A 24,676-nucleotide genomic window follows, 5' to 3' on the forward strand; every position below is an offset into this window, starting at 1 on the left:
TGATTTTTAAAGGGGAGACCCCCACGGACTGACCCAGAAAAATCCCAGATTGGCCACTCGTAGGCAGAGCCAAAACACAAAACAGGAATCCTTTACAGAGGATTTGCTCTGGTAAAATCATATGAAATCATGAGGACGCCTTTTTGATTTCATGGATCCTCGTTTTACCCAGTGACTCACCATTTCTCAAGGACGCTTCCCATAAAGGCCTGTGCGCGCGCGCGCTGCTTCCTACACTTGCAGGTCAGCCCTTGCTAGAAGGTGAGACTCTGCGTCTTAAGGCAGAGCCCCTAAACGTGTAGCACATATCATGGGGAAAAGGCGGGGGGCCGGCGTGTTTCGCAGCACCTCAAGAGGCAGAAAGACTCTCCGTGGAACAGCAAAGCATTCCAGCAGAGACACTTCTCAGGGTTCAGCGACACTGGGTGGATTTTCCCCGGCAGCGCGGGGGCCTGTTTGAGTCTGACAGGCACACGTCGGGGCGGCTTAATGGGAGCGCTCCTTGGTGGCCGCCGGCCAGCAAGAAGCAGCCGCTGCTTTTGCTGACGTGGTAGCAGCCAGAGGCCCCGGCGGACGCGGGCCAAATTGCCTCCGTGTGGCGAGGAGCGCCGCCGCGTGCAGCCCCGCCGCGGCAGCCCCGGCGACCCCCGCGGCCCAAGACGCCTTCCCCGCCCCCCGCCCGCCGGGGAAGCGGAGTCCGGCTGCGCCCGCGCGGAGCAGGCACCCAGCCCGCCCGCCTCGGGCGACCACGCGGGGCGGCCGCGGGGGGCGGCGGGGGCGGGGGAAGAGGTGGGCCCTCGCCGCTCTGCGCCAATCCCGCGGAGGGCGGCCGCGTCCCTTTTACCCCACGCCGGCCGGGCGGCGCTCCCTTCCTGCCCCTGCGGGAGCTCCGCGAAGCAGCGCAAGGGCAGCGCGAGGCCCGGCGAGGATGGCTCCGACGCTGAGCAAAGTGCTGATCAGCGACAGCCTGGACCCGTGCTGCGCGGAGATCCTGCGGGCGGGCGGCATCCGCGTGCTGGAGAAGGCCAGCCTCAGCAAGGAGCAGCTGGTGGCCGAGCTCCGGGTGAGAGCGCAAGACCCACTGGCCGAGGCGGCCGGGGTCGCCGGGCCCCGCCGCCCTCGCACGGGGCGGAGCGGACGAGCGCTGCCGCGCCCCGGCCGGACCGTCGACAGCGCGCGCCTTTTTCCCCCGCGCCGGCAGAAGCGCGGCGCCGGCGCGGAGGGATGAGCGGCCCCTTGCGCCGCTCGGACTCGGGGCGCCGGAGGCTGTTCTTGGTTGACAGCGGCCCGTCAGGGTTGAGCGCGGCCTCCGCTTGGGGCTGCATACGGAAACCCTTCCCCGCAGCCCTCCTTGCGTTTGGCCTAATGGTGAGGTGAGGGTACTTCGCACAGGCTCAGAGGCTGCGCCTGGTCGTGGTGGCCAAGGTGCGGAAGAACGTTGCGTCAGTTTGCTCCCTGGGCTTCTTCCGGTAGAGCTTGCTCCGCTGGCGGAGCCCTGCGTCCAACCCTGTGCTTTCCCCCAGAAAGTAAAGATGTGTTTGCGGACCACGATTAGGTGGGCGGATAAGCCTGTCCCAGCTGACCCAGGTTTCTTGCAGGTAACGTTTGTCCCTCAGCTAACAGTGTGCTGTAGTGGCAACCGAGTCTGCATAACTCCACCCCTTTGGCTGCATACTCATGCTGGAGTGTGACCAGCCCCGTTTGTTTGGAACTGGCCGTACTCATCTTCTCCCCCTCCCTCAGGCAGCTTCCCGATAAGCTTTTTATTACGCAGTCACGCGGCCTCAATCACGGAATGTTATGGGGCCTCCAGAGGACAACCTTGTCTTCAACTTGTAGCCCTTCTGTGTTTTCTCACCTCTTCTTCTGTCTTTTATCTTACCAGAAAAATCTCCTAAGGAGGAAAAGATGGAAAGGCTGCACAGTGCCTTTCGACTGTTAGCGCTAGGAACCCTCTGTCTGTCCTTAAGCACCTACTATTGTAATTGTTAGGGAACTTTTCAGTGACCAACAGTATATTTGGTATACTGGAAATGGGAAGTTTGTACACCTTTCCCTTAAATCGGGAGATTCAAAATGGTTAAAAGTGGTTGGTGAATGTACAAACATTAATTGGTTACAATTAATGGTTACAATTGGTACACACAGTGCCCAGACTGGGACTAGGAAAGCCTTAGAAGGGGGGATTTTTACAATCAACATTGAAAATGTAAGACATGACATTTACCTCGTCATAGAGGCATTTCAGCGCAGAGCAATCAAAGGTTGCTGAATGGAAGCTGAATGTGTTATTATGTGTGAAGGTACTCAGGACTTGCACTGCGGGTTTAGAAAATAAGGTTTTGTTGTGACATTTGGATCCACATTGTTGTGAAATTTGATTCATATTGACTGGGGTCCTAAAACAAATGAAAATTAGACACTTTTTTTTTCTTTTACGTTTTCCCTCTAAAACAAGAGACATCAAGTGTAACCCTAAATGGTTAAGCTACTTCCACAGTAGCAAAGAAACTGAAAATTGGTACACCCACAATCCAAATCAATTTGATTACTAGGGAATTTGATTATTTCCTCAAAATGGGAGGCAGGAGCATGGTGTTCACTAGAGCTGTGCTCCAACTCCCACTTCAACTTTTGACCCCAATTTGGTTCTTCAGAAAATGGCCTGTACCTGCTCAAACCGATTCGGTGTCAGACCACATTGATCAAGTACAAAACCCAAGTCAAGGTTTGGAAAACCTTTGTGCTTCCCATTGACTATCATGGGAAATTAAAAAATGGCTATAATTTTTTTCTCTTGGTCAGAATTTGATGATAGTTGCAGGCATACTATCCCTTAGGAGGGATCTATCTATCTTATGTCAGAAAAATAGGTCGGTTTTTTTGTGCTATGTGTATATATATATTAAGGGAACTACCAAAAACCTTTCTATTTCTTGGTAGAACTGGATGAACATTTCAAGGGCAGTTGCTCCTTCTAAGGGGATTGTAAGCCAAATTTCAGAACCATAGCCACAGGGGGTTTTGTGTAAGAGCAGCATTGACATTTTGAGGGTCTTCAAAAGAAGACGTGCTTATCGCCCTATGTTCCTTGTGGATCTTTGTTCTGAAAATTACAGGCAGACTAGAGGTGTCCCTAAGTAATAAACCTGCAAAATTTCAGAAGGATAGGTGCAGCAGTTCATGTGGAAAGGGAGTTGTTCAATTTGTTTAGGTGGGGAATTGATTCCCTCCCCACTGCCTTCACCTGTGGTTTTTAGTCAATGTGTATGAAAATGGCCCATGTCATAGAGGTGTCCCCAGGCAAGACATCTACAAAGTTTCAGAAGGACAGGTTCAGGGGCGGGGAACTGAGAGCCACATCTAGTCCTCCCAGGGACCCTCTGGGCTTCCCTAGATGGCCACACCCCCTTCCCCCAGCCCCAGCCTTTCCCCCCAACCACTGATCAGTTGGGGGTTTCCCAGCGTTTCTGCAGTTTCCCCCCATTCCAAAAGGCTGAGATGCCTCCGCTGAGGCTCAGTGACTGGCAAGAAGCTCTCTAAGCTACAATAGGCTGATAATTTTGTACCCCTTTTGCCTTCAGTCCTGCCCACGACTGGAATGTGTCCGTGCCCCCCCCCCCGAGACCTTCTGTGAAATTGACTTCAGGCCTCAGAATGAAAGAGGTTCCCCACTCCTGGGCTAGGAAGTTATGATGCTTGAGAGCCAATTTAAGGCTTGTTTCTTGGTGAAGCCTGTTAGTGTCAGAAGAATGGTAATCTCAGAGCATCATCCTTGCCCTCCCCCAAAGCACAGTAATTGGAGCCTGGGTAAAACATTTCCTAGGATTAGAAGGTGGACCTGTCCATTTCTCAGTGCACTCCCCCCTCCCCCTGCAACATTTTGAGAAATGGAACCAAAAGATGCTATTTGGAGACATAACATTGATGGCTGTGTATTGTATCCCCAACACGAGCCAGTAACAAAACCTTGTTCTGGAGTGGCTTTGGTTACTTTGGCTTCAGAGAGAAACCTGCTTTGCCTTGGGACCCAGCAGAACTGGATCAAAGCTGCCCGACTTTGGAATTCATCCGAATCCACTGCACATCCTTAGTGTTTACCCCAGAATGGTTGACCTAATCCCACACTTGCTAGGCCAACAGAAACATAACTCAGGACACCCAGATTACCAGGAGTTTTTAAATGGGACATTTTTATACTTTTAAGCTCAGCATATGAAGTTTGCCCCTTAATATAGGACAGTACTCCAGCACAAAGCAAGGAAAGCCATGCATGAGATGGCGTTTATGGTTGTGGGAGTCCCATTAGCAGCCATAAATATATGTTCATGCTTGCAGAATGCAGTCTTCATTTACATGTGGGTGGGTGTCAATTTTTCTCTATGCTTGTTGCTTTGCTGGTAAGTGTTGGACTGTGCTAAAGAAATGCTGCCTATCCCTGTTCGTCCAACTCTACTTGTTTGGAAGAGGGGCAGGGAGTGAGATAATTTGCTTGGCAGCCTTAGAGGTCATGGAACAGGAGAGAAATTTGCCTCCACATGTCTGATTGTAGAGCACACCTCTGAACTGGTAACGCTAACAGTAGTTAATTGCCTTAACCTTCCTGCTGATGTGTCAGCATTCCTCTCTCTGCCCCATAGGGCATGTTGGCTGAAGTCATCTCCCTCAGCCTTGTATCTGCAGCTGCTTGGTGAGATGACAAGCTCCTGTATTGTAAGTGTATTTATTTAAAAGATGAGCCCACTCAAGCTCGCATGGCCGAGGCTAACCAGCAGTGATTTTGGATGTGTGTGAGTGCACATATACCGCCTCCGCCTCCCCTGTTTATGTGTTCTGAAGAATGCGTGTCGGCTCAAAGTGGGAGCAGGGACAGGGATGGGACACCAGCCCCGCAGACCTACGTGGGGTGGTGAGGTCTGAAGTGGGATTTACTCGCATTCAGCTGAATGTTCTGCACGATCAGAGACTCGGATAAAACTAGGCAAGGTCGGAGAATGAAGCGGCAGTGCCTGCACGCATGGGGACGTTGAGAGCGGGACCAGCATCCCCGTCCCCTCATACATTCTTCAGAACTTGGGAATACACGCCTGCACACGCACGCACGCACAACATACTTATCCTCAACACCAGTGAAGGCCAAGCCCGCTGAAAATGCCCAAGAACGGGTATCCCAGGATTTTGATTCTCAAGCAGAAAGAGTTGCACAATTGTGGTGTGGGCAGCTATTCATGGCGTGTTGGGTTGCCTCCCTGGCGTCTGGAAGTGGCTCATGGAGAGTTTGCCAAGGAACCATGGGGAGGAGGCAGTTTTTTGGGGTCTAAAAATGTTGGTGCTTCTCTGGGTCAAAACCAGCACCTTGAATTGAGCCTGGAAGATTATAGGCAGACAGCGCAGACCAGGATGGGCAGCACTGTTGGACTGCAGCTCCCACCAGCCTTAGCCAGCATTGCCAGTGGTGCAGAAGGATGGGAGTCGCAGTCCCAACAACATCTGGAGGGCCACGTGTTGCCCACCCCAGTGTAGACCATAGAATAGAGTGTTCTCAGCAGCTGGCCCTGGCGGAGAGGCTGGCTGCCATGTTTCTGCAGTGGTAGAGGTGCCTGGAAAGATATCGGGCAGAGTGCGGCACAGTCATTCCAGAGACACTTGGAATTTCCTGCTGGGATTTCTCAGTGGCATAGTTTGGTGGTGTCTTTAATATTTCTGCTTTAGCTTGGCTGAGGCCAAGTGCTGGGATTACTAGTTCGGCATGTAGCCCCCAAAAGCTAATTCCCATTTTGTAGGTGGCAGGATGTTATTTTGCAGTTCTACTGAATTTAGCTGACCAAGAAAGGGATCCTGGAACTACTGCCTAAGGACTGGGCTTAGCTTCTTGGGGATTTCATATCCTCCACCCTCTAGGCCAGGGGTGGGCAACTTGTGGCCCTTCAGATGTTTTGGCCTACAACTCCCGTCAGCCCTACCCAGCACAGGCAATGGTGAGGGATGTTGGGAGTTGTAGGCCAAAACATCTGGGGGGCCACAAGTGGCCTACCCCTGCACTAAGCCGTACTATCACATTTAGCTTCTGTTGACTCTTTACCTAGTGCATTTCTGAAAACTCTTTTACAGCTTTACTAATATTAGGGCTACCATGTTTGTAGTCATTTCTGCTCTTTGCCTGTCAAAGGACCCATGTGTTCTGCTTAGTGCTGGAGATAGACCCCAGTAATTGCTGATAGTCCCAGGAGCCCTTGGTGAAACTTGAAATCTGTCTGGTACCTAGCCCAGTCTAGTCTAATGGAGGGAGCATTCCTATGTCCCCTGGGCAGCCTCTGGGGGACATAGGGTATTTTGGATTCCTAGATCCGAGGCCAGAGACACTGCTCTGACCTTGGAGCCAGGAAACCAAGCTCCCCACCCCCTCCCCTACTCCCTCGCAGCCAGCACAGAGAGAACCGCGCAGGCTGCTTCTACAGGCTTGCAAACATGAGCTTGTAGAGGGGTTAAAGGAGGTGTGTTGGTGGGCTGCGAGGGGAGGGGAGGAGACTGGGAATACAATGATCTGAGCTATGCCCAGCCATCCCCAGCCTCCTTCCCTCCCTGAAGCCTCCGCTAAGTGGGTGAAAATGCCCATCCAGCTAAAATGCAGAGCTCTGCGGTGGATACATGCAAGCCTCCAAGTTCAGAGGCGTACGAGTACCCAGGGCGGAGTGCATAGGATTGCGCCCTAAGTCAACATTATACCTCCAGAAGGCTCTTATAAACTGCAGACTTGGGGCCTTTCCTACAATCCCCAGCTTTTTCTTCTATCCTCCTAATACTGAAGCCTGAAGGAGAATTTGAAAATTTGCTCACCACGTTGTGACATTTTTTTCCCACACTTTATTAGTAAATGTATTGCCCTAACTGTAGCTTTTGTATTGTTTCTAATGGACCAACATAGTTACCTATGACTCTTTCTTGAGAGGGCATTGGCAATACCTGTTAAAATCCCTTGGGGGCACCTGAACTCTGGTGGTTGGGGGAAGTGGGGCTTCACTGCCCTACATAGCTCCTTACACTTACCATCAGTAGCAACACCAGAGGAAATGATACAAAAGACCATAATTTGCATAATTATGCCACAGCAGCAGTGGTGTCTCATTTCTGAATTTTCGTGCATCATTCAGGTTGTGGGATTTCGCTTTTGTTGGTGCAAAACTTTGATTGCCTTGGCAGCCAAATATCTCAGTTCCTTAAGCCTCCCTCATAATTTTCCCTGCTGCCCTTACGGGCTGGAGGCAGGAGCGGTGGACAAACATCTGACTTTTTTTTTTCTTATTGTGAATTTCAACAGAACAAAACAAAATCATAAAAAAGAAAAAAAAATTTGTTGAAGTTTTTACATAATTTATTTTTCTAGAATGCTGTATTTTCTCTCTCTCTCTCTCTCTCTCTCACACACACACACACACGCACACACGTATAAATTGAAATTGATACTTTTAAATCATGTAGTTATATTATAAATGTCTGACCTTTTAAGAATGGCAGCAAGGTTCACATGAGAACATCAGAAGAGCCCTGCTGGGTCAGACCAAGGGTCCATCTAGTCCAGCATCCTGTTCACACAGAGGCCAGCCAGCTGTTGACCGGGAACCCACGAGCAGGACACGAGCACAACAGTGCCCTCCCGCTCATGCTCCCCAGCAGCTGGTGTGCATGGGCTCACTGCCCCTGGTTCTGGAGGCAGCACACAGCCATCAAGACTAGTAGCCACTGATAGCCTTCTCCTCCAGGAATTTGTCTAACACCTTTTTAAAGCTGCAGCCTCTGCCTGGCTTCCAGGTGTCTGGGCAGCGCCTTGCTCATGTCAATTCTGATCTCCTTAGGATTGCGATGGGCTCATTGTCCGCTCAGCAACCAAAGTGACTGCAGATGTCATCAATGCTGCTGCTGCTGAGAGGCTGCGGGTTATTGGAAGAGCTGGCACTGGTGTGGACAACGTGGATGTCGAGGCTGCTACAAGGAGAGGGGTTCTGGTCATGAAGTAAGGGGCCGTGCTGCCTCCAGTGGGGTGTGTGGGTGGCGGCAGTCGGGGGAGGCTGCGGGACCGACAACCCACTGTTGCCCATGCCATGTGCTGAAGCGGGGGTGGGGCAAGGGCTGATAGCTGGAGGCACCTGAGGGTGCCCCCCACACAGCCCCCCCTGCACCGCCCTTCCAGGCTGGGCTTTGACTCAGCAGGCTCCTTGAGACAAGCTGCATGCAGACAGAGCCCCAGGCATACTTTTTCGAAACAGTGAAATTAATCCTAGTTGCTAAGAGTGTGAGTTTCAGCCAATTAATCAATAAAAGCTTTCCCTCCTGTTTGTGAGAGAAGGAGTGACTCTTCTAAGGTGACACCTGCCTTTTGTTGGCTTTGGTTGCTCCCACACTAGCCCTTTTCTATGGAAATGCCCCCATTTGCTTGCTCCGTCATTATGGAGAATTCAGGGGACGTCGCTGCCAGCCTCTTTGGGTGGGCATCTTCTTCCCTGTAGCTGAGCTGAGTTGTGCTTCGGAGCACAGCACAACTGCAGAAACTGTTCCCGCCCCAGCTTGAAGCTGAGAGACCCCTCTTGCCACCCTTGCACTGCCTGTTGCAAGGGCAGCAAGCAGAATTCGCGAATGCCCCAAGCCTCCCCCCCACCCCCGATTTTCCAGCTTTGTATGGAATTGCAGCACCAGCCTCACACGTGTGGGCTGGCAAAGGGCTACGGATTCTCATCGTGCCTGTTGCTCTGCTGCATTTACAGCCCAGGGTGCTTGCTTTTGAAGGAAGGGAAAGTGCAGTAATAAGAAATTACTCTTTTATGGCCCCAAGTAAATATCTATGGTAGGCTCTTAGGGAGTCGCCTTAGACCAGGTTGCTCTCGTCCAGTTCTAGTCTCTTCTGACTGGCAGCAGTTATTCAGCATCTTGGGCAGAGAGAAAGGCCATTTCCATCCCTGCCACCTCATTCTCTTTGGAGATGCCAGGGATTGCATCAGGGGGCTCTCCCTGCAGCACAGGTGGTCTTCCTTGGAGCTGTGTCTTGATCTTCGCCCCATGGGCTTCCAGAACACTCTTCGGGCAAGTAGCGGCCACTTGCTGAGTGAGCTATTCTCCTTGTTTTTTCTTTTGTTGTTGTTAAGAGCACATTTTCTCTCTTGCACAATTATGATCTTTAAAAATTGGTTGCAAAAGCCAGGAGCAGGCCCCTAAGGAGGAGCTCCCAGGTCTCTGCATGACTGCAGGGATTTCCTCTGGCCAGGTTGTAGAGCTGCTCCCCCTCTCTCCTTGCACGTGACACTGTGCACTGGAACCCCTTCCTCCCCTCTCCTTCCCCTATCGCTTTATGGGGTGGAGGATCATTTCATATCCCTGCCTCTGTTCTCCACAAACCCACCTCCACATCGCTTTTTGCAGTACCTCAAAAGGCACCAAGCTCAGTTACATAAAAACCTATTCTCACCACTATACCCACAATGACTTCAGGAGCAGGGGGAGGGAAATGCATTTATTTCATCTCTCTCCTGCTTCTAGATACTGACAAGGGCAACTGTTAAACCACCACCCACCTCAGCTTGCCAGAAGGTACTTGCAGTTGGAGGCAAAGAAATCCCCCTCCCCTTTGCCAGAGCCAGACCCTGTGTGAGGGAAGGAGACTCTCTCCTGGCACTAGAGAAGAGGGGGACCCTTCCCCCTGATCTTTTTCTTTCAGGACAACCTTAGCCAGTGTGGTGTAGTGGTTAGAGTGTTAGATTGGGACTTGGGAGAACTGGATTCTAGTCTCCACTCGGCCATGAAGCTCACTAGACCAGGCACTGACTGTCAGCTTAACCTTCCTCACAACGTTGTTGTTGGGATAAAATGGATAGGAGGAGGACCATGTAAGTTGCTGTGGTTCTTTGCAAGGGGAAAAACGGTGGGATATAAATGTAATAAATAAATAAGTAAAATAAAGCTTCTTCTGAGATCAACTGCTGTGCTTCTGCCTTCTGCTCATTTCTGGATCCCAAAGCCCTTCTGCTGCAAAGTATACTTGCCATTTTTTAAAGTTGTGGCTGTCCAGGAATGGAATTGCGTGCACTTGCTGCCACTCTCCCCGGTCTTTCTCCAGTATAATTTTATTTATTAACAAGTGGCCCCTTTCCCTTTTACTTTAACAGCTGGCATTATTTGCTTTTTCCATGGAGATGAGCATGATGGGATTTTAATGACAATACAGTGCTATATTAAGGGGTGTGTGGAACTACATTGCAGCTAAAATGCCACTTTCCAGTTGATTATGAAAAAGCAGTGTCTCAGCTGTGCTAAAAGCCCCTTGTATAGAAGCAGCATTTGTTAAGTATTTGTATTAAAAACAGTCATTTAAAAAAATGCTTCCCGACTACTGGAGGAACTTGATCTCTTTTGATCAAAACAGTTTTTAAAATCGCTTCATCTATTTAATTAATCAATTCACATTCTGGAGTCTGAAGAAAACACTCTTGTTTATGAGTTGAGGAAGAATTTTGACAGCTGGACTTGAGCAAATAGTATGAGAGCATAATTACACATAGGTAGCGGGGGTGGGAGAGGGAGAGTGTGCTCACTGGCCTTGTTACCATCTAGAAGTTGCCCTGGTTGGCACGTCACACTAAACTGTGGCTTAGCATTATGTGCACAGTCCTTGGGACTTGCATGCTCCCCTCTCAACCTGGGCATGGGAGCAAGGAGGTAATTGGAAGCATTTGTTTCCATTTTCTGCTAAGTGCAGTTACTCATGTCCGAACCCAAACAAACTGTGGTTAGTGCTAACTATGGTTTGTGGGGGAAAGCCAATTTCAAACCAGTTTATGATCCTGGATTGTTTCTCTAAATCATAGTTAACACTAACCACATATATACACAGCATATATCTCGATGCAGATATAAAGAACTAACTGTGGTTAGTTGAAAACGGAAGTGAAAGATACCAATCTCCTCCTCAGACCTGCACTGGAGAGGAGGGGAAGGGGAATGCTAAAGCCCAAGGCTCTCCCAAACTAATTTCTGTTGCCCTAAACCATAGTTTAGCATTGCATCCAAACACAGCCAATAAGTGGTGGATTGGACAGTGCAAATTGTAGAGAACTCCTCTATCAGAGGTGAGGGAAACAGGTTGCTGTGGTTCAAAGGAAAAAAAGGGGTGGGTGGGAGAGTCCTTTGCTTTAGAAGAGCAAACCATATAATTATGCATGATATTTATTTGGGGGACCAGGTGCATTGCTAGCTGAATGTTCCTGCAGTGTGTGCATCCATGACTTGGAAGGAAAGGAGACTGCTTTTTCTGCGGATGCATTCCATACTTCTGATTATGCACTGGCGTAAAGAACTGGGGGCTCAGGAGTCCTCCCTGAAGGATGTTCCTTAAGCAGATCTCTTGTCACATAATTGATCTCTCAGGGCAGTAGAATCTCAAGCTGGGGGCCCTCCTCTGAAAATCCCTTGAGAGCATCCTTTGCACCCAACACACTCCGCTCTAGTATCCATTTGTAGTGCTAGGATTTCACCCAGGAGCATAGATGTATATAAAAGAAAAATTCCTTGGAATATATTGTGAGTACTTTCCCTAACCAGTGAATAACTATAACTTGGGGGTAGGTCTTCCAGACCACAGGGCATGGAAGGCTTTTGGCATGGAATTTTCAGCCATTAATGCTGATTCTGCCAGGTGCCAAGTCTAACTTTATTTCTCTCTGCTTTGCTCCTCAGCACACCCACTGGCAACAGTCTCAGTGCAGCAGAGCTGACATGTGGTATGATCATGAGTCTGGCCCGGTAAGTGACATGATGCCTGGGAAATAATGGGGCATCCCAACAGCACACACTGCATGACATGGATCTGCAACTGCAGTTTGCCTCTGTCTCAGAGAGCCTGGGAATAAGCTGCAGCTTCTCCAGCTACATGTGGAACTATGCATTACACACAAATACATATAGAGGTGCCAGGCAGCCACTACTTGTTGTAGAAAAGCAGCTTTGGGAAGGAAGGAGTTAGATCAGAGGGGATGCGCCACCCTTTCCTCCTGCTAATTGCATGCTGAAATCCACCCTTTCAAGCCACACTTTGCCCCTGCAGAAAAAGTGTCCTCAGAACACATGGCTGGAACCCTTGGGGGGCAAGGGTCCCAGGGGAAAACAGGTGGGGGGAAGGGTTAAGCAGCCCATTTCCCTGCCACTTCTTTACTCCAAATCTTCCCCTGCTGAGGTTTCTTTGCCCTACAAGATGTGGCTATTCAGGTTTTGTAACACACACTTGCATGCAGTGTCTAGTTCTGCTGCCAACTCCCCTTTGCTTGATCCAGCCCTGATTTGTCACAAAGATCCTGTCTGTATGGACACAACTTTCTAGATCTCTCCAAAGGAAAAAAACTCCTGGTCCAGGGTTTCTGTCATCTGGCCAAGAAGGCTAGCTACAGCATTGTCTGGAGATTTAGGTGTCCCAGGCAGCCCCTCTTCTCCTGCAGGCAGATCACTTCAGACCACGTCCGTGTATCTTCCCAGAGCCAAAACCATCTTATGGCAGATAGAAAGTCCTGGGAGGAGATAGATAGACAGACAGACAGACATTAATCCCAGCTCCTTAGAGCCAGCCTGGCACAGAGAGGGAGTGAGGCAGATCATGCCTCTGTTGTGACTTGGAACCTGCTATGGGGACTGTCCTTTCAGGCAAATCCCGCAGGCAGCAGCTTCGATGAAGGAGGGGAAATGGGACCGCAAGAAGGTAAGTGGCTGGTGCTGCCACCGTCTCTGCAGGCTGTTCTGCAGGGCTGCTGGGGGTGGGGAGAGGGGAGCCAGTGGCTCAGCAGGGCTTTTCTCATGTACGGGTGCACTTTCTGCCCTAGTTCATGGGGATGGAGCTCCAGGGGAAGACCTTGGGCATTCTAGGCCTAGGCAGGATTGGACGAGAGGTGGCCATCCGCATGCAGTCCTTTGGCATGAAGGTAAGAATGCCTGTAAGGTGACCATCCTTGGTCCCTTGAGGAAGCATGTCTGATTGTCCCGCTGGACCCCCTCTTCTCAAAAGGCCTGTGGGTGCCCTGCGCTCCTCCTCTTTGTATTAGGTGAGGAGGTGGGGCAGAGGGGGGAAATCTCAGCCATTTTAAAGAACTCCCGCCCCGCCCCAAATGTCATTAGACCATAGGCTATGACCCCATCACCCCTCCCGAGGAGTCTACTGCCTTTGGCGTCGAGCAGATGCCCCTGGAACAGATCTGGCCGCTGTGTGATTTCATCACAGTCCACACCCCACTCCTGCCTTCCACTACTGGTAAGCAGCCACTTGCCTGTTCAGAGGGATCCTTGCAGGGCGCTGGGCTGTGTCTGTGTCCCCGCTCTGCCCCACTGGAAAGTGGAAGGGGCACATGGTCCCACAACTGATCCAGCATCAGAGCTGTGTCTGCAGAGCAAAACTGCAACTGTGGCTGAGGGGCTTGGGGTGGGGAGGAAACTGAGTGAGCAGACATCCTGCCAGTGGGAGTGGAGGGAGCAGGTCACAGGTGTGAGGAAGCCCCATACACTCAGGAAAGGCTGGCTGTGCAGGGGGGAGGGTCAGCCAGTCACAGGAATGGCAGAGGTGGGGTGCTGGACTAGGAGCTGGGTCTGCCCTGTGTTAGAATCCTGTACCAGGAGAAGCTGCATTATGCAAACTGTGGAAATAATGGAAAATCAGGAAAGGCTTCTAGAATGGCTTCTTCGGCATAATTCTGTTCCTGCTACTTTCACGAAGGAGGAAAGTGTTGGGGCCTTCCACCGCTCCATTCTCACCTCGGAGATTGGACCAGGCCTCAGCTTCACATATGCAAGTTGGCCTTTGCAGTCCTAATGGTTAGAGCTGAGCTTTCTTAGAAATAGAAATCATAGGTGTTCAGCCTGGCATCCAGTGCCTCTCTGTGGGGTGGCATAATTGCAGACCTGCAACCAGAAAACCACCCTTGATCCGAGCGGGCTGGATTTGGAGTGGGGCTCTGAGCTCTCTGTTCTCGCTGCCACTTCCTTTCCAGGGCTCCTGAACGACAGCACTTTTGCCCGGTGCCGGCATGGGGTTCAGGTGGTCAACTGTGCCCGAGGGGGCATCGTGGATGAGGGGGCCCTTCTCCGGGCCCTCCAGTCTGGCCAGTGCGGAGGAGCAGCCCTGGATGTCTTCACGGAGGTAGGGCTTTGGACACTTCGTTTCCCCTTGGAATTGCTCAGGGTGAAGGTGAGGACAGGAATGGGGATTCCCACTGGTGCCTGAGGCTATATGTGAGCCTAGCTTGCTCTCCAAGTTAGAATTCTCTTTAATTTGGGAAAGAAGCACCTACTTCAGACCCCGCCATAAGACACGACTGCCTAGCCCACCCCCTTCACACAGGTCAGCTTTCATGATCCGTAGTAACTGAAGAACTGCTTGAGCCGTGTGTGAACGGCAGGGAGAGTGCTCCAGGCCAGGCCTCACCCTGGGACTCCAGCATCCACTGGCTTCCTCGACATGGAGGTAAAGGCCACTCAGTGTGTTCCAGTCTCTGCAGCAGCTAGCAGGGAGGCTGTTTCTAGCCCAGGTTAGCCTGCGGGTGAGGGAATGATAGTCTGGACCATGAAATGATGCATTTATAGACTTGTGGAGATGATGCAGGGCTTGGTAACTGGCTTGCTGTTCTGCCTTCTCTAGGAGCCACCCAAGGACAAGGCCTTGGTGAACCACCCCAATGTAATCAGCTGTCCCCACCTGGGTGCCAGCACCAGAGAAGCTCAGAGCCGCTGTGGCAGAGAGATTGCCATGCAACTAGTGGACTTGGCCCAGGGTAGGGCACTGGTTGGTGCTGTGAGTATTTCTCTTTAAGTTGCTTTTGTCAATCTTTTGCTTAATGGATATCAATTTTGATTTACATATAGCATATTATTAGCAAAAATAAGGTTAGCCTTCAGTCTGAAGATTGTTCTGTTTCTAAAATTTGAGCTATGTAGAAGCTCTAATTTAGCTATGTTTATTTTAATTTGCAAAATAGCTGAGGTCTTCCATGTTGATTTTTGTACAGCTTATTAAGAGCTGAGTTTGTTAGAGAAAGCAAAGCACCTTGCAACACAAATGAGCTGGCTTACAAAGAAACTTGGCTGAATTCGAAAGTGCTAACTTTGCTTGCGAAGAAGTTGTGCTAGGCCGAAAAGTGTCATACTTTGATCTTACAAGCCCAGCTTTTGCACAGTTTAACTGCCAATATCACTGTTTAGTGACTTGCACACTGTTTGTGCAGATGACCATAACACTGGAACTGGCCAAACTGCACAGATTTCAAAGTAGGAGAGAGGAAGATCAGCTCTAATGGTCAACCTTCTGCTCCAAGGCGGGCCTCAGGGTGGGAGCAAGGCAGATTTGCAAGCAGGCAGTAGGCTGGAGCTTGTCATGGGGAAATCCCATCCTTAGAAGAGCGTCTTTGGGGCTTGGGGCCCAGTCACTCTGAGCTGTATAGCTGGAGCAAAGGATTTCACTTTGTTATGGGCCAGATGTCCTGCAAGCAGTCTCATGCTCCTGTCCTTCCTTCCCCCAGGTAAATGGGCAAGCCCTCAGCAGTGCATATGCCGCTCATACCAAGCCATGGATTGCATTGGCTAGAGCGCTTGGGACTCTGCTGTATGCACTGACCCACCAAGTGAATGGAGGCGTGCAGTTTGTCACCTATGGTGAGATGAGAGATCCAGGAGTAGTACTTGGGCTTCAGATATTGGCTTTTTATGTCTCTTCACCCTTTGCTTTTGCTCTCTCATCTCCCCTTACTGTAGGGTTGTATGCACCTATGCTTTAAAAAACGTTCTATATTCTGTGTGAAGCAAAGCAGAATTTTGCAGCGCATGTACATTCTCTTCTGAGATCTTGCTACCCTTTGCCCATCTACTTTCAAACTTGTTTTTCAAAATATATGAAAAAGTTCTGCAGGGAGATGGATTCTGGATCTAGGATCCATTCTGTGCTTGTGCAGAATCACAGAACACACAGAGCTCTGCTTATTTACCTTCTTGACACACACAGCTCTGCTTGTTTACTTTCTCGACACACAGAGCTCTGCTTATTTACCTTCTTTCTCTACCAAATGCCCTCCAGTCTATCTGTAAATGCCCACACACACTTCATTTCTTTTCCACTCTGTTCTTTGTGCCTCCTACCCAAGCTGTATTCTCTCCTTGGAAAAGCACACCCTCTTCCTGCAACATCCCTTTCTTGCAAAACCTGCTGCCCTGTATCCTCACTGAGGCTCCATCTTTTCCTGTCTTGTCTATTGCGAATTAACCCAGTGGGTCAGCACTTGCCCACCCTCAGTTGAGATGGCAAGGCCTTTGTCCAGGACGCCTGATCCTGACCGCTCTGAGGTTTTACAGAGGACTTCATCTGCTCTTGGTGCTAAATAAACAGCCTCTGGTTGGTCATACTCAATCCCCGCTAGCACCGCCTAAGGCCGAAGAGAAAAGAAGCGGCTCGGTTGATGAAAGGTTGCTTCTGAAAAGAAGTACAGCCACCCTGAAGCAATCCATGTTGCACTTGCTGCTACTGTTAGAGTTGTTAGCTTTTTACAGGCTTCTGCTTCTTCCCCTTTAACATCAGCCTGACAATTAAGCAAGTGAAGCTTTCCCCATAACTTATTTCTGTGGCAAGAAAGCTGCAGCTGTTAAATATATGTTTGACAGATAGCTGTTAAAGGTGCAGCCATGGGGCCTGTAAAAAGAAGAGCAAGTCACCCGCGCAGACTGTTGCCACCACAGCGTGCTCCCCCAGAGGAGCGGAGCTGGAAGGAGGCTGTCCAGGTGTTGGTTTCATGGCCCCTGCCACAGAGCAATGGGAAATGTTCCCCTGTCTGGAGTGGCTGTTCCTGGCACAGTCTTTGGCCAGAGTTCCCAGCCTGTTCGTGGGTGTTGCTCGAGTCTTCTGGCTGCAGAGTCAGAAAAGCGAACTTTCTGGGGCACTGGGGTGATTTTGACCATTGATTGATTGATTGATTGCATTTATACCCCGCCTTTTTTCCTCTTGCAAGGAACCCAAGGCAGCTTACATTATCCTCCTCTTCTCCATTTTATCCTCACAACAACAACCCTGTGAGGTGGGTTGGACTGAGAATGTGTGACTGGCCCAAAGTCACCCAGTGAGCTTCCATGGCCGAGTGGGGACTAGAACCCAGATCTCCCAGCTCCTAGTCCAACACTCTTGCCACTACACCACACTGGCTCTCTTACCATGCCTGTAATGCTCCCTAGGCTCGACCTTGCAGAAGGCTGGCAGTTACCTGGCTCCTGCAGTGGCGATGGGGCTCCTTACAGAAACGACCCAGAAGGAGGTGAACCTTGTCAACGGGCTGCTTCTGGCACAGGAAGCTGGGCTGAAGGTACGAGGCTCCCCGCCGTCCCCAGCTCTAAAGGCCAGTTCCTTTGGGGGCATTAAGACAGCTGCAAGATCACCCAGCACAAGGGCTCTTTCCTGTGTCTGCTCAGCAGAGGCTGCCCCCTTTTTCTTGACATAACCTTACATCTCTTCAGCTGCACAACAGGCAGCCATCCTGCTGGTACAGCTTTCCCAGCATGGATGTGTAGCTGCACATAGTGAGTTTCTGCCGGTCCTGCAGTTGTCACCTTTGCCCTCAGAGAAGTCTGTAAGAACCCAAGGCCTTCCTGGCCCTTGTCTCTGCAGTAGGAGCTCAACTGCCTGCTGTTTGCCCAGCTGGTTCTGGAAGGGGAAGCTTGGACACAGATCTCTTCTGCAGTGGAAGGCGGCACACTGATGTCACTGTTTTCCCACAGATCACCACGACCCACAGTGAGAAGGTACTGGGCAGTGAAGAGGGGCTGCTGCAGCTTTCTGCACAAGATGCCCCCCACACACTGGTTGGCTCGGTGCAGGGCAGCATTCCGGTTCTGCAGGCGCTTGGTGGAGCAGCCTTCCCGCAGCTCGTCCCGCTCACTGGCACTCTGCTGTTGTACAGATCCGAGGCCTCCAACACCAGCCTGTTACCAACAGTCATTGGTAAGGAGAGGCATTCTCCCCCCTCCCCAGTTTCAGCACTACGGAGTCTGGCAGTTGGCACTGGAAACGCCCTGGTCTCTGAACTGGGGCTGAGGAAGGTAGTTCTCTCCCCCAGGGGATGCTGGCGGCTCCAATGTCAGGGGGGCGGCGAATCCGCTCTGGGTTTACGTCAGAACTCTACAGGTGCTCTCCCAGTTGCAGAACCCATTTAGTGCTTTGGAGAGGAGGAACCAGAGTGGGTTCAGTGACCTCAGATCCCCCAGCCTCCACTGGTCTCCTTCTCACCAGTGCCTTCTCTCTGTGCCAGAAGTGGATTTTGGAGGGAATGTGCTACTGGGACTTGGTTCCTCCTGCTGGGGGGTGGGGGTGTTCTAATAGCAGCAGCTCTGCTGCTACCTCTCTTGCTGGCACTACTGTCCCAGCACTGTTACACTCCTGCAGTACCTGGCACCAAGTTCCCCAAGCCTGTGGCCTGAGGACAGAAAGCATGTATGGGAATGATTCATGGTTATACCGTTCCTTGGGCACACATGACGGGCTTGGGAAATAAATGAGGAAGGGTCTGGGTGAAGGTTGGGGAAAGGGCTCCAAGGTGGGATAAACAGGAGGTGAAAACTCCTGAGGATGACTGTTACGAACATGCTTTTAGGCCTGGGTCCAATTCACAACATGATCCTCCAGGGAGGTGGAATAGGTGCAAGCAAGAGCTCCTGGGGAAGGGGGATGTAGAGAGCAGCGGTGATGGGCAAATGAGGAAAGGGTCCCTGTTTACTGGGGTGAGGTTTGGGCTGCTCATTTGGTTGAAACCTGGGTGGACTCCTTCAGGAAGACTGCCAGACCTGGTATTTGTTAAGGATACGTGGACTGAGTGTTGTTCTGTTTGCAGGGCTCTTGGGGAAGGCCAAAGTAGAGCTGTTGTCATACCACCATTCTAGCATCGTGACTGGGCTGGAGTGGAATATCATGAGCATATCTTCAGTTCTACAAAACCTGCAGGAACTGAAGCAACTTGTGACAGAGGTTGTTCAAGTTACTCTTTAAGTTGTGGTGGAGAACCTGGCAGGGCCTGCAAGTTTCACTAATCCAAATGTTACACATGCCAATAAAAATGAATTTGCAAAAGTTGTCCAGTGCATCCACAGTGGTCCTGCTTTGGGGTGGGGTGGGGAATAAACAATGGAAATAATTTATTCCGTGTGGAACATGAGAAGGGGATGCTGTGGCAAGCGACCTATGAGACATCATGAGATCCCAGCACCGCTGTGTTGCTGTGAGCTGCTGCATTGCCACGCTACTTCCAGTAAGTGCACCAAACCCAACTCCCATCAATGTAGAGAGTACAGCGTCTGACGATGCAACGTGCTGCTCTCCTCATCCCCTGGGCAGTTCCCACCCTTATTCTCTAGAAGCAGAGCACCCCGATAATGTTTTCTTTTCAAAACAGTCCTTTGAGAAGCTAGTCTGAGAGGTGGCAATTTGCCCCAGCCCACCTGGCCCGCTTTGTGCTCAGTGAGGGATTGAACCCAGATCTCCAGTGCCTCTTTACAGTGATGTCTTCTGAGTCAGCAGCCGAGTTATCCCTACCCTAAAGGGCTCCTGCACTTGGAAAACTAGCATGCCAAGACTTCTAGTTCATCCTTCTTCAGGAGTTTCTTGCTTTTGATGGGCAGGGAATGTATTTTTGTATAGAGTCCTGAGAGCCGCCACCCACGTGCCCAGAAGAGATTTACCGCTTCAGAACTTTGTCACTTCCTGAAGCCAAACACTAGCAATGCTTCCAGCAAAGAATGTACATCTGAGCAAAAGGGTGTGAATGCAGCTTGACTGGGGCTTGGCTGCTCTAATTGTGTATATCTATCTGTTCACAGTCTTAGGAAATGAAGTAAATAAAGCCAGTAACTCCTGAAGGGTGGGTGGCTGAGAAATGACCCGAGTCAGCAGTGCTACCTGGAAGCATGGTAAACACTGCTCATGCAAACGGTCACTGCATCAAAGCACTTTCCATCCTATCTTCCACCATGTAAGAGCAGCACAGCAGAGGCACAAGCTTCCTGAGGGGGTTGTGGCATCTCCTTCTGTGGAGGCTTCCAGGCAAACATCGACTAGCACCTGTCAGGAATACTCCCTGTATGGGTGTGATGGTCTTTCTCAATCCATTTTTTATGAGTATATAGTGAATTGCCCCATTTCCTGGCAACCACTGTGGAGGCATGTTTTCCCCTCCTCTTTCTTGCCCCATACAAACCAACGCCCCCCCCCTCCAGGCTTGCTACAGGTGTGTGGTTGTTTTCACACCTGGCTGCTCTTTCCCGAGCTGAAAACAGCAGTGCAGGGCAAGCCCAGCAACCTATTCCTGCTCTAAAGGGGCGGGCCTGAGGCTGTGCTTGCTGTTTCAGTCAAGGACTGAGGCAGGGCTGGTAGGAGCGCAAGAAAAAGCTATGTGCTCCCTGGCAGGGCCAGGGGTCAACCTTCCCAGTTAGGCTGGCACAAGTGGGCTCCTTCACTGCCATTTGGGGGTGCAGAGAGCTCTTCAAGACCCTTGGAGGAAGCAGAGGGGCCACTACACCTGGCCTTCCTTCCTTCAGGCCAGGATGCTCGCCAGAGGGCATGCCCTGCATGGGCCTTGTTGCCATCTTTAAAACCGTGTGCTGTGATAAGCTGCAGTGGGACTTACTACCTAAGCCAAGAGGGCTTCGGTGGCAAGTCCTTCTCCTCCTTGGGCCTGTTGCCCATATTCCTCCTCTGTGAGGGGCTCTAGACAGGAGACCCTGTCTGTTCCTCATTCTCCAGTCTTTGGAGGAGGTGTGTTTCCCTTTGCTTGTAGCCAGTCAATATTAAAAGGGGCAGGAAATGAAGAGGCAGACCTTCTCTCACTGGCTGTGGCTTTCTCAGCTGTTTTCCCAGCTGCACAAAGCACATCTTACCAGTTTTTAATGGAGCAGTGGAACAATGGCAGGGCCACCCAGCGTTTGTGACTCTTCCCACAAACCTTGTGACTAGCAGAGGGAACAGCTCTGAGAGACTAAGGGAACCATGGTATGCATTTGCTGCCATTTTGGATCTTATGTGTGGGGGACAACTTGAGGAGTTTTGGGAGGGGAGGTGGGATGAAACTCCCCTAACCTTTAGTTGGCTGCCTCCCTAGTTTCCTTCTTGTGCTTCACCAAACTCATTAAAGGCTTTTGATCATCCACAATTTTGCAGGAATAAAAAACTCCAGCTTCAGCACTGGGAAAAGTGATCAGCATCACCAAAAGGGCAGTGCAATCTTGTGGGAACTATGCCTTCTTAAATTTATTTATTTATTTATTTAATTTCTATACTGCCCAATAGCCAAAACTCTCTTGATTCTCTCAAATGAGAATCTCATTTAAGTTCTTTTAAATAAGAGAAATAAGTTCTCTTAAATGAGAACTGTGTGACTTGTGCTGTAAACAGGCGATGTGGAACTGATCTGGGGATGTTTTGTTTGGTTAATATGCCCAGCCAACTTGCAGCTGTAGCTTGAGTGGGCAGAATCTCAGCAGTGGAATATCTGCTAAAATCTACAGCTTTAGTAATGAACAGATTCACTCCCCCTGGCCTTGAAGCGTTTCTTTCATGTCAACCCTGTCTCTTCTCCTGCTCTGTTTTGTTGTATCAATTGTAAGAAAATACAAAAGGTCACAGAGCATTACAGTTCTGTGCAGCTTCATTCACTCATCCATCCATCCATCCATCCATCCATTTATTTATCTATTATAGTTATTTTTATACCACCCTTCAATTATATTTCCAGAGCAGTAGGGAATTATACTTCATTAGCCATCATAAATCAAGGGGGTGATTTAAAAGGAAGAGCCTTTTGAGAATATAGCCAATAAAGTAACACAAAGTTGCAGGGCATTCTAAAGGGCTCTGCAGGTGCAGGATCTCTCTTGGCTGGAAGTGTCACAGAAGTCACCCCTTCGTGTTCCCCCTCACACCCATCCCCAGCCAAATAAAAACACCCCTTGGCCATCAGTGTTAAAATACTTGTTATATTCAAACAAATCTTTCATAAACCAGCAAAGTATATGATCCAAAAAGGTGCTCAAGGAAGAAGCAGATGATTCCAGCAAAGCGAACATGGGAACACCGCTGTCACAAGGCACACGCGATGCAAATCCGTCGGTTGCGCAAGCCCTGGGGATAGAATAATGCTCCGTTAGCAACTGTGGGTGAAAAACAGTGTCGTGTGGCGGGACGCAGCAGCCAGCTTCAGCAGTGCAGGGAGGGGAGGTGGCTCACTGCACTTCCTGGCCGTCAAGCCACTGCTTTGGGCTCTGCCCATGAGGCCGGGGAACACTGAGCAGGAGCAGGAAGGAGGTCCGGTTAACCACTTGGCTCGTCGGGAGGGGTAACGACGAGTGCAGCCACACCCTTCAGGCCCACTAGGATCACAGCACTTTTATATGCTAGTGTTCATATGCTTTGGCTACTTGCCATGGGGCCACTAGTCCAATGGCCATTCTGGGTCGCAGACAGTCGAAAATTAGTAGACTGGAGTGTGCAACAGCCAGGTACTTTACGATGCCTGGTCAGAGATGATTAAGCCTGCGACAGGCTCTTGGCCAAACGTTTTCAGGGGAATGGTGAAAGATTCCAGCCCTCCCCCCATCGCTCGCCTTTTTGCCCCTTTGCCGGCATTTGCAGTCCTGGTGGCGGCAGCAACCGTGCTCCCCGCTTTTACTGGGCGTCACTTTTTCATTTCCTTTTTCCTCACAGGATGCCATCCTGAGGGCAGGAAGCATTGCCTTCGCTCCAGTTTGGCTTCAGGCATCCTCATGTAACCAGACCTCATTGACTGCACTGATTACAGTGCTTCCTGTCCTCAATTAGGTGACTTACCACAGAATCATAGACTAGTGGGGCTGGAAGGGGCCTACAAGACCATCGAGTCCAGGCCCCTGCTCAGTGCAGAAATCCGAGTCGAACACCCTGTGGAACAGGGTGTTCAGTGAACCAAGATGGCAAGCGGGGTGAACACTGCCACTGTTCTCTGGGCCCCTCCCTGAAAATTGTCAAAAGACGAGACCCTTTGCCGTCAGGAGTGCATGTCCACTCAGCTATAGGCATAATGGCCAAGCCCTCGGATGGATGAGTGATCACAGGCACAGAACAAATAGCAGCAGAGAAGGATGAAGAGAGAGCTGGAAAGGGCTGCAGGTCACCTAGCACGGTTCACTATGCAAAAGTAGGGCCAACCCCCCAGCTCCCCCTGCCCCCGCCTGGCTTATGCAATGCAGACCAGAGTACGTCGCTCTGCTCCAACTGCCATTTGCCCCTTGACTGCAGAAGCAGGGGGAAAGCCATTCTGCCACCAACTAGAGGAAGACAGGGCCCTGGGAGGATGAACACAAGGGCTAGGGGAAAAGCAGCCGGGCCCCAGCCACCAACCCGCTCTTTTCTAGAAAAAAAACTCCTCTAACTGCCAGTTGCTCTGGGGCTGCAACAAAAGGCAGGGGAAGCATCCTGTAGCCTCTGCCACCAGCCAGTGCGTTAAGGGACACTGGGTAGCACTTGCACCACTTCTATCAAAGCAAGAAGGTCAGCCTGGGCTCAACGGGATGCAAGCGCCTTTTTACATCTTACCGTTCTATTCTGGCCTTGTTAAACTGATCTCCCTTCTCTCCCTTTCCCCTCCACTTCCCTTCCCTTGTGTGTCTAGTCTTTACACTTTGCAAGCCTGAAAGCTGGGCCTGTTTATCCTTTTGATTGATGTGAGTCACTTTGGAAGACAGCATCCGTCTGAAATGTGGGACAAAAATATAACTGATTGATTGTTTAGCTCACGATGCCCCAAACACAAAGGCAAGAGGAGTCGCCCCTGAGTCACCCTCTGGCTTGGCTGACTACTTTTGACCTGCCTTCCCTCACCTGGCACCCTCCAGGTGTTTCGGACTTCAACTCCATAGGGCCCCAGGCTAACAGTAGTTTTACAGATGCTTGGAGATCCATAATGCTCTCTGCTTTGGTTCATTATTAACTACAGCTCCTTGCAGTTAGGCCTCTCAGCTCGTAAGATGAGTCAAAGGCCGGTGTAGAGCCCGCTCAGCACATTCCATGCTAATGAATGGTCATTCATTACCAGATAAACTCTGGTCCTGTTTATCTTATCAGAGTCTAGGATGTGCCTGAGAGCAAAGCTATGTTTATCTTAAGCCACAGGTGTCCATGCTGAGAAAATTATGATAGTCTTGCTTCTGCCAAATATGTTACCAAGCCCTGCTAGGCTAGGCTGGGAAAGTTGTAGATGAACTCTAATTAATGGTTGCACCTGTCATACTACCTCACTGCTATGCCTGTTCAGAGCTTTTGACTGATCCAACTGCTGGGTATGCCTGTGCGCTGTAAGTACTCAATAAAATCTCCTTGCAAGCAAACCTGGATCTGACTTATCACTTTCTTGGCACCTCTAAATCTTGGAAGCCCACGGCTGGGGCATACAAACTCCCATCAGCCCCAGCCAGCATGGCCAATGACCAGGCCTGCTGGGAGTTGTTGCCCAAACATCTAGAGGGCACGAGGTGGGGGAAGGCTGCTTTAGGCAATGCTCCTGGGTGCTCACTCCTTTTCTCTGTTATACTCGGACACTTTAGGGCAAGTCAGTCTGATAGCACATGGCTAGGCATAGCTGTTGTGCTATTTGCAACATACCAG

The 24,676-nt window shown here is 50.5% G+C and overlaps 2 protein-coding genes across 3 annotated transcripts in view; one reads left to right on the forward strand and one right to left on the reverse strand.

The window, feature by feature from the left end:
* The first annotated feature begins 807 nt into the window (after positions 1 to 807).
* PHGDH (phosphoglycerate dehydrogenase) lies at positions 808 to 19,184 on the forward strand. The gene is made up of 12 exons (XM_084850966.1): positions 808 to 1,063; positions 7,854 to 8,011; positions 11,722 to 11,787; positions 12,679 to 12,733; positions 12,855 to 12,953; positions 13,147 to 13,279; positions 14,013 to 14,161; positions 14,660 to 14,812; positions 15,537 to 15,669; positions 17,233 to 17,360; positions 17,773 to 17,995; positions 18,882 to 19,184. The coding sequence occupies exons 1-12, from the start codon at positions 929 to 931 to the stop codon at positions 19,034 to 19,036; spliced, it is 1,587 nt and encodes a 528-aa protein (XP_084707092.1). The 5' UTR covers positions 808 to 928; the 3' UTR covers positions 19,037 to 19,184.
* A 2,563-nt stretch (positions 19,185 to 21,747) lies between these two features.
* HMGCS2 (3-hydroxy-3-methylglutaryl-CoA synthase 2) overlaps positions 21,748 to 24,676 on the reverse strand; it is a 30,231-nt gene continuing 27,302 nt past the window's right edge. For both annotated transcript variants that reach the window (XM_084851001.1, XM_084851000.1), the window contains one exon: positions 21,748 to 22,159. The gene's annotated coding sequence lies outside the window, so the exon portion shown is untranslated. The remainder of the gene's footprint in view (positions 22,160 to 24,676) is intronic.

This window comes from Heloderma suspectum, chromosome 4 (genome assembly GCF_057233095.1).
Source record: "Heloderma suspectum isolate Gila_16-S chromosome 4, 16-S_ref, whole genome shotgun sequence".
Lineage (NCBI taxonomy): Eukaryota > Metazoa > Chordata > Lepidosauria > Squamata > Helodermatidae > Heloderma > Heloderma suspectum.